Source organism: Neofelis nebulosa, chromosome 11, assembly GCF_028018385.1.
Source record: "Neofelis nebulosa isolate mNeoNeb1 chromosome 11, mNeoNeb1.pri, whole genome shotgun sequence".
Taxonomy (NCBI): Eukaryota; Metazoa; Chordata; class Mammalia; order Carnivora; family Felidae; genus Neofelis; species Neofelis nebulosa.
The window spans coordinates 4,544,815-4,557,115 of NC_080792.1; the positions used below are offsets into that span (position 1 = coordinate 4,544,815).

Sequence of the window (12,301 nt, forward strand, 5' to 3'; positions counted from 1 at the left end):
AATAGTACAGAGTTCCCATATGTTCCTCACTTTGCTTTCTGTAATGTTAACATCTTATATCAGTTAACATCTTATATCAGTAAGTTATAAAGAATAAGAAATTAATATTGGAATAATATTATTCACTCAATTCAGACCTATTTGAATTTCACGAATCTTTCCCTTTTTCTATTCCAGGATCCAATCCAGAATCCTAACTGCTTCTTAACTCTCCTCTGGTCTGTGACACTTTCTCAGTCTTCCCTTCTCTTTCATGACCTTGACCCTCTTGAAGAGTACTGATCAGTTGTTTTGTAACCTCATCTGGGTTTGTCTGATATTTTCTCATGATTGGAAGAGGTCATGCATTTCTGGCAAGAGTATTGCAAAACAATGTACCTACTTTTATTGGTTGCTTCATGAATTAAATATTTGGAAAGCAGGACTTCTTTGGTTTTATAAGCAATATATAAATAAATAGCTGTATTCAACTGTCACCTGAATGTTGTTGTTTTTGTGCTCAGCTGTCAAGGTAGCCCATGGAATAGTTTTCATGGATATCCTAGGGTCTAGAGACATGAGTTGAAACCGTCGAGGCTAGGGCACAAGGTGCCAGTGATGGAGGGGAGATGCAAAATAAAGACACAAAAGATAACATGCCACATGTTCTTTATCCACAGAGCGAGGTGTGAATGTGAGTCCAGGTGATGTACTTTGCTAGAAGAACTGGCTGTACACACAAATAAACCAAAAGGTGCCTCATGCGTTCCTGCGAGAGTATTTCAGGTCTTTACTGCTGACCTGGACATTTCAATCCCACATCTGTCCTCAGCTCGCAGGGCACTTACCTTCCTGACTCTTCTTTCTCTCTTCCTGGTTTCTACAGTTTGGTGGTAACACCCTGCGACAGCCGGAGCAGCAGGAATGATTGCGTAGACAACTATGGCTCTAAGTCTCAGACTGTCCTCAGACCTGCCCTCTAATTTTTATGGTCTTATTTTTACTGTATTTTTTAAATAAACAGTGGTGAAAGCGGAATTGACCTTAATTTTATTTATTTATTTCGAGAGAGAGGGAGAGCGAAAAGAGGATCCCAAGCAGGCTCCACATCCAGTGTGGAATAGGACGCAGGGCTCAAACTCACAGTCATGAGATCATGACCTGAGGTGAAATCAACAGTCGGATCCTTAACCAACTGAGCCACTCAGGCACCCCCTGTCCTCTAATTTTTAATGTCCCTGTCCTTTCTACGGATAACCCTGGTAAAGTGTCACTGTTCCCGGGTGGTCTGAACCTCGGAGTCCAGCTCAGCTCTGACTACTGTGGGGCCTGGCCTGAGGCCTCACCCAGGATATAATGCCCACAGGTCCATACAAACACGTGTCAGTGTTTTCCCACTTGGCTTTTGGGGAGACTCTGAAAATCCCCCTGCTTTTCAGAGATTCCCCTACTTTGCAGTTGTGGGCAGTGTCAGAAGCCAAAGAGACTAGGTATTCCTTCTCCCCACCCAGGCAGCCAGGGCCCAGGCATGTGTCCCGTGCTCACCAACCACACGATCCAGCCCAGGACTTGAAGTATGTGACATCAAAATAGGGACCAGCGAGAAAATCCCAAGTACAGCTCTGCTGCCTTCTCTACCCTTGGACAAGCAGAGTGGCAATAAAAAAAGACCACTGGTTTTAGAGTCAGATAGGTGGAACTGAGTTTATGTGTTTGGTAACTTTGTACAATGATCTCATCCCCAGGAAGCACCTCTGTGGAAATCCCACGTGGCCTTGGAGCTGTTTGCATCTATGGACCTCACAGAGAGTGGAATTTGAAGACCCAAATATCGTGAGGATGCGCCCACAGTTCCACCCCTCCAGGGTGAGCCTGGCTCTTGGGGAAGACCCGACCTTCATGTAGTGGGTCTCGTTCCCTGTTCTCCACCTCGTGCTGGCCTAAGGCCATGAAAACCCACCCCTCCCTGCGACCAAGAAGAGTGAATCCTGGGGACCCTGGGGGGCTCAGTCAGTTAAGCATTTGACTCTTGGTTTCAGCACAGGTTATGATCTCACAGTTCGTGAGCTAGAGCCCCATGTTGGGCTCTGCCCTGACCCCACAGAGCCCGCTTGGGATTCTGTCTCTCCCTCTCTCTCTGCCCCTCCCCTGCTCATGGTCTCTCTAAATAAATTAATTCATTAATTTAATTTTAAAAAAGAAGATGAAGAAAAGAAAATCCCCACAGGGCGGCCCATTGTAAGCTTGCTCCCTCCATTAAAATTTAGCCCCTTCCTCATTTTTAACCCCAGAGTTCCTTTACTTTCACGCAAATTCAGCTGTGCCCTTTAAAGGACATTCTTATATGTTGGCCATCACTTCCGGAGGTATCAGAGGCTCTCAAGTCCACCATTTTGCCCCAGATTCAGGCTTCCAGACATAAACTCTAATCCTGGCCTTGTCACTTCCAGCTCAGTGCCCTTCAGCAAATTCCTTAATGTTCTCCAGACTTGATGAACCAGGGGAGGCTGTTGGTAGGGGCGGTGGGACAGTGTGTATGAAGAGCCCTGTGCATAGATGGCGCTCAGTGACATGGCCTTGGTGGAACTGAGGGCCGGACTGAAATTTGGAATGTGCTGCCTTCTCCACTGCCCCACCAGGCACCACACCTGGTCCCACGGTAAACTGGCAACTCGAGATATCGCAAGTCTAACCTGTTTTGATGGCTCTTTTGGCCGCAAGATACTGATTATCTTTAATATTTGCCATCCACGGCTGTAGTCCCAGTGTCATAGAAACAGTCATCTGGTTGGAACTATTTCTTTTGGAGAATATATGTTCAAGATGCTGCCTCACCTGAAAAGGAACATTTTCATTTGTAAGAGAACATGTCAAGGTATTCTCACACGCAGTGACTATATAGCAATTTTTCATCCCAGCCTGACAAATTCCAGTGCTGTGATTTTGCCTTCATTCTTGCAGAGGGGCCTCAGGGACAGAGAGCTTCAGTGGTTACAGAAACACTTGTCTCAGGACCCTGCAGTCCTCAGCCCTCCGCCCACCCATCCTGACCACAGTGTCAGACTTCTGACGCCTGGTTATTATGAATTTTGTTAATTAGGAAACAATACAACTTCTCAATTTGAATATCCCTCCTTTTTAACTCGTCAGTACCTTAGTGACTATTGTGGGAACATTATGCATTTGGAAATTTCTGGAAAGTGGGGGCAATTCTGAGCTAAGCTATAAAAGAGCATTTGATCAGGGTCCTTCTCTGTCCCCTGGGCTCCATTCCAGTTGCCACAATGGAAATTCTCCCAAGAAAAGCTATACTCTGAAATATCCCTCCCATTCATTCCTTCAACAAACATCTATTGACTGCCTGTCATGTGGCAGGAACTGTCCTAGGTGCTGGGAACACAGCTGTGAGCAAGAGGAAGACAGGCCTGCCCTCGTGGGGATTCGTATCTCCTGAGAAAGAGAAACAATACGTCCAAAAAGAGAAGGAGGGAGGGGGAAAAACAGGGACAGAGACTGGGAAGGTGGGTATTTTGGGATGTAATTAGTGCTAAGAAGACAATAAAAGAGGTCAATGAGAGAGAGTTGGGAAGAGGTATTCTTGGAGCCCATTTATCCAGAGCCTACTTTCTGTTGAACTGGAGGTAAACTGATGATAGGTTGATAATTTGGACATGTAACTCCTTCCAGATAACATTTTCATTAAAACGGCTGCTTTCAGAGTACTGATTTCAGACACCAACGGGCAAACTAACTACAGGCTTGAGCATTTCCGGCTCCATCCGGCCGTAGGCAATCAGCTTTTCCATCTGTGTGTAAACCAATCTTGCCTTTATGTCAACTGTTTAATGTAAAAATATTTCCCATCACTCCAACCCCAAACGGTTATTTGTCTGACTACTGTAATTGCATACAATTACAGAAAGAGATTTCACCAAACAAAAATTATATTGGTTTCTTGACGTGTGTTACAATCCCTTTTATGTTGGGAAAAAATGATACGTCAGTGCCAACAACTGAATAGCCCACTAAGCCGTGGGAGGCGGCCCTCATAAATGGGCCAATGCACATCTGTCACCTGTTTTTCCACCACAGACGTATTCATGTGAGGGACCAGACGGATTGAAAATTTTCCGATAACTCGGCCAGGGATGACGGTTTTAGCTCCAGGCTCATCAAATGCACCCTCAATCCCGTGGATTGACAGCGATGGGTACCTCCATAGGTGCATTAGAATTTCCTCCTGAATTAAAATAAAATCATTTTACTAAATTAAAGAAGCTCAAGTAAAACTGTTCAATTGTATCGCTTGTATCGCCGATTTCTGTGCATCTCTAGCGCTGTTTGTGACAAGCTAATTATCACCTTCCTCAGATGTGTCTGGACTAGCCAGACAAGTGGGATTTCCCCTCCAGACCTGAGACACTCTGCTGCCTCTGGCTGACCGAGCCGCTCCACCGAGGAGGGCCCCTCGTCGCTCGCGCACTCAAGTTAATAGATGGCAAAGGGGCCCTTTCAGAATTTGGGGCTTGATTATGAATTTCTACCCCCGATCATCACGATGATAAGTTGTGTAGTGAAAGCATTTTGTTTTTTCAGAAGGCTTCAAAGAACTCTGCTTATGGTTGAGCCAGTTTTCTTTGCTGCTGTGACCAAGGCAGAGCTGGTCTGAGGGAAGAGATATACTTCACGGTAACAAACTCTATCACATCTGTTCAACAGGGTTCCCCTTCTCCTGGCAGGTCCCCCAGCCACCACACACCAGAGCAGCAAAGGTTTTAAAAAGAATAAGAAGGAGAAGGGGAAAGAAACCATCCAAATTTGCCAGAAATGAATGCTTTGGGCTCTGGTTTACTTACACTGAGGCGGCAATGTAGTAACTCACAGATTAGCCCCCAGGGCTCTTGACTTTGTCTATTTAAATGAACAACTGGGGGTCTTGGAACTGGAATGATCAGACTCTTCTCAATCTTTAAGCAGACAGAAAGCACAGACAGCTGAACGCATTGGGTCTAATAAACTGATTTGGAAAAGCATGTCTGTGAGATGGGTGGCTGCCCCAAGGTTACGTGCCCGAGGCCAGTGCTGGGCAGACCCCACACAGACTTCTGGTTGATCTAGACCTTAGGGAAGTAAGTGGCCACGAAAGTGAAAATCTGCCTCAGAATTAACATCTGCTTTCAGTTCTGAGATGTGTGGATGAGCAGAACACAGTAAATCAGGAATTGGGAAAATATGATTTATTACTGTCATTCCTCTTTCAGATCAGCCATCAACTTGTGAGCATACCTTGGTGTCAAACAGAAATCTCTTAACGTGGCTGCTATGCCGGTATTCCTCCAGGTCCAGATCAATGGCTTTGTACATTTTTCTCTCTTCTTCCGTAAGAGGAGCCACTTGGTCATAGATTCCAGGGATCAGAATATGACCAGATGAGTCCACCAGGCTGCCTGCAAGGGACACGGGAAACAAAGCCAGGGAGGGCTTACGAGTGCACCGAGGTTCCGGCCCGGGCGCGGGGGCCCGGGTGACTCCTGTGGCCACAGCGGGCCTTGTGACGGGCCCTGGTCCCCCCGGGCAGAGCCGCTAGCAGCACTCACGTCTCCAAAGGACAGAGCTGGTCTCCAGGCAGACTCAGCCTGAGCCAGACCCATTTTAATGTCTACCTCATCAGTGCAGGGATGGAAATACAGGGGTCTGCGTACATGTAACTGGGTAGGACTTAGCTGCATGACACTGGTCCTCAATTGTACCTTCTGTATGAAAAACAAGGTTCGTTTTTTAAATGTTCATCTATGCTGAGTTAGAAAGTAATATATGTTCATCATTTAAAAACTTAACTATGAGATGCTGGAGAGGATGTGGAGAAACGGGAACCCTCTTGCACTGTTGGTGGGAATGCAAATTGGTGCAGCTGCTCTGGAAAACAGTGTGGTGGTTCCTCAAAAAATTAAAAATAGATCTACCTTATGACCCAGCAATAGCACTGCTAGGAATTCACCCAAGGGATACAGGAGTGCTGATGCATAGGGGCACTTGTACCCCAATGTTTATAGCAGCACTCTCAACAATAGCCAAATTATGGAAAGAGCCTAAATGTCCATCAACTGACGAATGGATAAAGAAATTGTGGTTTATATACACAATGGAATACTACGTGGCAATGAGAAAGAATGAAATATGACCCTTGGTAGCAACGTGGATGGAACTGGAGAGTGTGATGCTAAGTGAAATAAGCCATACAGAGAAAGACAGATACCATATGGTTTCACTCTTATGTGGATCCTGAGAAACTTAACAGAAACCCATGGGGGAGGGGAAGGAAAAAAAAAAAAAAGAGGTTAGAGTGGGAGAGAGCCAAAGCATAGGAGACTGTTAAAAACTGAGAACAAACTGAGGGTTGATGGGGGGTGGGAGGGAAGGGAGGGTGGGTGATGGGTATTGAGGAGGGCACCTTTTGGGATGAGCGCTGGGTGTTGTATGGAAACCAATTTGACAATAAATTTCATATATTGAAAAAACATAAAAAATAAAATAAAAACTTAACTATGTATGGATATGTCTATACAGCATTCCTGAGGAACCAAAATCATCCTTCTCAGCTTCCCCCCCCCCATAAGAACCATAATATAATAAGTACTCATCTTCAATCAAAAGTATAAAATCCTTGAGATCAAGTCTATGAGGCATACATGATGACTACAAATGCGTTCATAGTGAATAGGCAGATATACCAGCCTTTATTTCTGAAAGAGTTTGGGGATTCATAGGAAGGGGGGAGAATCATCAATGAATATCTACAGAGGAAGTAGATTTAGTAAAACACTGCTCACTACCTTGAAAAAATACTTCTCAAAGCAGCAAGTAGACTAGTGGAGATGGTGAAAAATGCAAGCGGGACATCGAAATTTCTCTTCAATCCACGCGGAACTCTTATTCAAGTGAAGACACTTCGCAAAACATATCCCCCACAGGCGTAATGAGATTGTAACTTGACAATGTCAAAAAGCTACTGTGACGCACTGTACCTTGAGGGCTTCCTGTTAAAGCTGACACTTGACAAAGCTCGGGGCTGGAGGCTCTGTGAGCACCGGTGTGTCCCCCCAGTTACGGGACACCCGCTGTGCTCAAAGAACCGGAGGAGTGCTGGGGACGCTGAGGATACGTTAAGACCCTGCTTTCGTCAGCAATGGTGCCATCTGTGGCCACACAGGCTGAATAGCAAGTGTGACCCCGCACAAGCAGACCAGCGGGTGGTCTGGCTGTCTGTGGGCACAACGGGATCCAAGGCAAACAGGCTACCAAAACCCACAGGACCAGTGGTAGGGTGGTACGTAACAGGTGTCCCAGCACTCTGAGGCCATCCTCGAAAGCAAGACCCCAAGTTTCGAGGGCATCAAGGCAGCAAAATGAGAAGGGAGGTCTCCGCTGTTCTGGTTTTTGACCACATCCTCCTTAGCCCCTCCCCGGGCCCCCTGTGCAAGTCACCCAAACTTCCACAGCCACCCTGGGGATGGTGTTGCAGACCGCTATCCACCTCCCTGCGCTACTGCGTTATGGGATTCGCCACATTTAGCCCAGCACAGCCTGTGTGAAATACGTGATACAAACCAATTCATAAAATTGAAGTTAAAAACTAAGCTGGGTGCCAAGTGATTGGGACTGGCCGTCACTGGTTTGCAGGCCACGCTCTGCACCCTCGCCAAAATCAAAACCGAACCTAAAAGCACCACCAGGAGTCACCAGGTCCTCCCTTTGGGGCACGTCCCTAAAGGTCTGCCGACACTCTTGTACGCAAGGACAGAGCTGCAAAAGTGCACGAAAGACAGACCCCATCCGTAATGCGGCTGGAAAGACACAGGATAAAGAAACACCTGAGGGTCCACGAGCAAAGAGCTGTGAAGGAGAGCGGACACGCAGGAGCAAGGAGCAGGCAGGGCGCCAGCCAGGTTGTGTGGGACGCGACCGGCACGGTCTCGATGGCGAGAAGAGATGGGTGTTCGAAACGTCAAGGTCAAAACAATGAAGACCTGAGACACGCCAGCAGCCAGAATGCTCAGTGTCCGTACGGGACACTGAACCGGGACATTGTTCCTGTCATTTCAGGCAGCCGTGCCAAGCATCACCGTGGGGATGGGAGTCAGGGGTCCTTGGCAAATCAGGCTGTGACGTGAGCAGGGGCCTTGCCTCACGCTCACTGCACTTGGCCGGGGCCCGGGTGCGGTTTTGAGTCTTGGAGCCTGTTTTCTCAGGATGCAGGACAGCCATCCCAGCTGCTGGCGGGACAGAGCACAGCCGACACCCCCCCCCGAGTTCCCCGCCCCCTGCCCCGCGCACCCACCAGCAGGGAGATTCACGGGAGGCTCAGCACGCGGTGGCCTCCAGGCGCCGCAGGACCGGCCGGAGGGAAGACACCGCGTGCTTCTGCCCCACACGGCGTGTTCTCGCTGCGTCTTTGCCCAGTCCTCCAACACCGAACGCGTCGGCAAGAAAAAGGACGTTTGCCAAGAGTTCATCTCCCCACCCCCTCCTCGTTTCCCACTTGAAATCACCATCCTCCGAATGGGATGTGATTTCTGCAGCCACGAGGGCCTCGGCCGGGAGCCCAGTCTGGAAGCGCAGGGGAGGCGGAGGGTGGCGCCTTTGGAAACAAATCAAGTAATCCTTGATCCTCAGGAGGCCCCTTGGAATCTAACGTTTGGTAAAAGCGCCATGGACCCGGTGACCTCCCTGCTTTGTGGCTTTTAGGTGAGGGCAGGGAGTAGGAATGCCCACCGAGGAATGCCCAGGAGCAGAGGGCTCTGTGCAGACTGAGTATGTCCACCCCCACCTCCTCCGACCTCCCATGTACACCCCACTCTAAGCCTCTTTGAAAACAGGAACTTGCGGTGTTCCCGGGGCCCGGGGGAGCTCCCTGTATCCCCCTGGTGGAGACCCCATGCCTTTCACACCATTGGCACTCAACACATGTTTATGACTCATTAGCACTCATGGTTACCGGGATCACACAGACAAGGAGCAAGGACAGAGGGATTAGGAACTTGCACAAGGTCACACAGCAGCACCTGACTAACGTGTAGGGCACCTGCCAGTCTGCAGGGGGGGAGAACCCAACAGAAGCCGCTCTCCCTGGCATCCTATCACGCAGCAGCCCTCGGGGAGAGCCCGGGAGCCAAGATGCTGTCGCGGTCAGCAAGCAAAATCCCTGCTTGTCATCTGACCAGTGCTGCAGTTCAACCGTATGTCCTTCAGGTCTTTCTACAAAGCATATGAAAGCCATATAGAAGACCCAATCCAGAGTCACTTCATTATGGATTATATGATTTGTCTCAAAACTAAGAGAAAGTGAAACCATGTGTGTTTCATTCTGTTCGTGATCCTGATCGGATTGTTCTTAAGAGAACCATATGCATTTGTAGGACTAAACAGAATTCTATGCCTGGGCGAAACCATACAGTCTGAGAGGATGCAAAGCAGCAATCGTGATTCGGGGAGATTGAAATGTACCATAGAGATTTGATGACGCTGTTCTTAAGGAAAAGAAAATTAGCTCCGGTAAAACAGAAGATTAACTCTTTTTCCCCCCCACAATACCGAGTTGCATGCTATGTGAATTCTTCTGGAAACAATTTAAAAACTTTAAAAGAGAATGGATTGTTGTATTCCGTCTGATATTTTCAAGCATGTGAGATATGGTCTAAGAGTTATAGTTTAGGAAAAGTAGAAGGTCATAAAGGAATAGATAGACGATAGATAAAGAGACAGAAAGAACAGGGGCACCTGGGTGGCTCGATCAGTTAAGCGTCCGACTCTTGATTTCGGTTCAAGTGATGATCTCACAGTTCAAGCTCCACATCGGGCTCTGTGTGGACAGTGTGGAGCATGCTTGGGATTCTCTCTCTCTCTCTCTCTCTCTCTCTCTCTCTCTCTCCCACCCCCCCACCTGCCCCTCCCCTCTCATGAGCTCTTTCTCCCTCTCTCTCTCTCAAAATAAATAAACTTAAAAAAAAAAAAGACAGGACAGACAGATGGGAGATAAATGACAGCGTAGCTAGATAACAGATGATCGATGGATAGATTTCATTATTTACTTTGGGGAATGAATGAGCAAGAAGCTTTACAAGTAAAAACAGTTCTGAAGACCCTAATGGCGCAGATGGACTGATGGTGCCCTCTCGAGACTGCCGAGGCCAAGGGGATACAAGCCAGGGGGCCAGAGGTGACGCTGTGTCCACACACGAAGAAAAGAGACTTTTTCTAGCTGACTCCCATAGCGGACATGCTTTTTGGGACATGTCTGGCCCAAAAGGGACACGTTGCAAAACTTTCACAGAAGTACCCTTTGTGCCAAGTGAAGACAGATCCAAGTATTGTGGGGTCTGATGCTTCCCTGAGAACCTCTTCTTTTAAAAGGACACCCAATTATGAACACAAAAGCACAGAGTCCCTGCCAAGCCTGCAAAAGGGGCTCATCCAAGTGAGGCCCCTGAATATGAAGCTTCCTTGAACTCCCGGGATCCAGCCGGATGCTGGGCAGGCCGACAGAAGCAAGAGCTACAGGAAGAATCAAGGTGATCAGGGTGGGCACACTGGCTCTCTGGAAACACACACACGTACACATGACCTCCGCTTCTGTGCCCCAGACACGCTGCAAGGTCGGGGGCAGGCAGCCACGAGCAGGCCCACGGGAGTCCTTGTGCCACTGGGGGCCACAGCAACCTGGACAAAAGGAGCTAAGTGGTGCTGATGTATTTGGCATCATCTCTGGATGCTTCTCCAGAAGGGTCTCTCTGCTAGTGACCCTGAGCATGGCCAGTTATGTCACAATATCCAGTAAAAGAAAAGGGGGTGAATTGAGGAAGAGCTTCAGTCCATGAACAAAAGTAATGTGAACTCAATAAGCCCAAGGAACAGTTAGCCAAAGCGGGGGAAGCTAGGAATACGGTTCTTCTTCTACTCGACCCTTCCTCAGAACTGGCTCGGAAGCCAAGGGAGGAGAGATGCACTGAACCAAACGGAACTGTATTCCAGCAGGTTCCCCAGTGATTAAAAAGTGAAATGAAATAAGACATTACCAAGAAGTGCAACCAAATCAGCCATTGGCTCATGGAGGATGCCACCGAAGGTTCCTGAATGAAAATCTTGATCTCGGCATTTCACCTGGAAGGCAGGTAGGAGAGAAGACAGGCGCTTACCCCTGTGGTAGCTCTGGCAGCAGCTATCACGTGGTCGGACACACCCCACGGGCTGTCCCTCAGGACTCCGGTGGATACTTCCCGGTCTCAGGGCGTGGGACACCTCCCGCGTCTTCATTTCCCGTTCTTTCCTGCATCCTCTGAAGCTGATTTCAGTCCCCAACCGTCCCTCCAACATGGCTCTGTCTGAGGCCAGCAGCCCCTTCCCCAAGGGGCTGACGTCTCTGGAGCCCAACCCTGCCTGTTGCTCAGCCCTCCTTCCAGAAACCTCCTCTCTGTCCTTTTCTTACAACTCCACTGGTGTCTCTATTGGTAACTTCTCCCCTGCCTCCCGCCCTGGAGCTCCGTCCCTGGCTCCTACTCCCTCTACACACAGAACTTCAAGAACCCCTTCCCTAGGAGGCTCCCGGGGGGCTCAGTCGGTTAAGCACCCAACCCTGGCTCAGGTCACCATCTCGCCGTTCGTGGGTTCGAGCCCCGCGTCGGTTTCCGTGCTGACCGCTCAGAGTCTGGCACCTGCTTCAGCTTCTGTGTCTCCCCCTCTCTCTGCCCCTCCCTGGCTTGTGCTCTCTCTCTCTCTCTCTCTCTCTCTCTCTCTCTCTTTCGGTCAAAAATAACCATTAAAAATATAACAAAAATAAAAAAAGAACTGCCTCTCTGTGCTTCATTTACTACCTCCACACCCTTCAGTGTCCATCCCTGGAGGTCTGACCTTTCACCTACCACTCACCTGACCTCAAAATGTTGGTTGCTTCTGGTGCATAACACTTTGGTGTGCTCCCAGTTTCTGAAATCCCGTAGATGTGGAGGGGAGCTGCGCCTCTGCCCCCACAGCTACCTCCTACCAGCTCACCCATTTCCAAAAGAAGAACGGACACGGGTCCTGTAAACCCGTCACCTTAAAGTTATCTTTGACTTCAGAGCACCCCACACCCAATCTGCTACCAGCTCCTAATGAGTTGCGTTGAAATGTCTCTCTGGTTCGTCCCCCCCGTCTCTCCCGCCGGGTTGGTCTTCCCCTCCTCCGGTCCATCTTCAAAGCTCTGCCAGGGGCGCCCGGGTGGCGCGGTCGGTTAAGCGTCCGACTTCGGCTCAGGTCACGATCTCGCAGTCCGTGAGTTCGAGCCCCG

At 48.9% G+C, this 12,301-nt stretch overlaps 1 protein-coding gene across 1 annotated transcript in view; it reads right to left on the bottom strand.

Moving 5' to 3' along the window:
• CNDP1 (carnosine dipeptidase 1) overlaps window positions 1-12,301 on the bottom strand; it is a 30,743-nt gene that overhangs the window by 2,070 nt on the left and 16,372 nt on the right. Inside the window, exons 7-10 of the mRNA XM_058691805.1 lie at window positions 11,052-11,136; window positions 5,266-5,426; window positions 4,055-4,219; window positions 2,673-2,814 (exon numbers count right to left, since the gene is read on the bottom strand). Of these exons, the coding sequence (XP_058547788.1) occupies window positions 2,673-2,814; window positions 4,055-4,219; window positions 5,266-5,426; window positions 11,052-11,136 (553 nt within the window). The remainder of the gene's footprint in view (window positions 1-2,672; window positions 2,815-4,054; window positions 4,220-5,265; window positions 5,427-11,051; window positions 11,137-12,301) is intronic.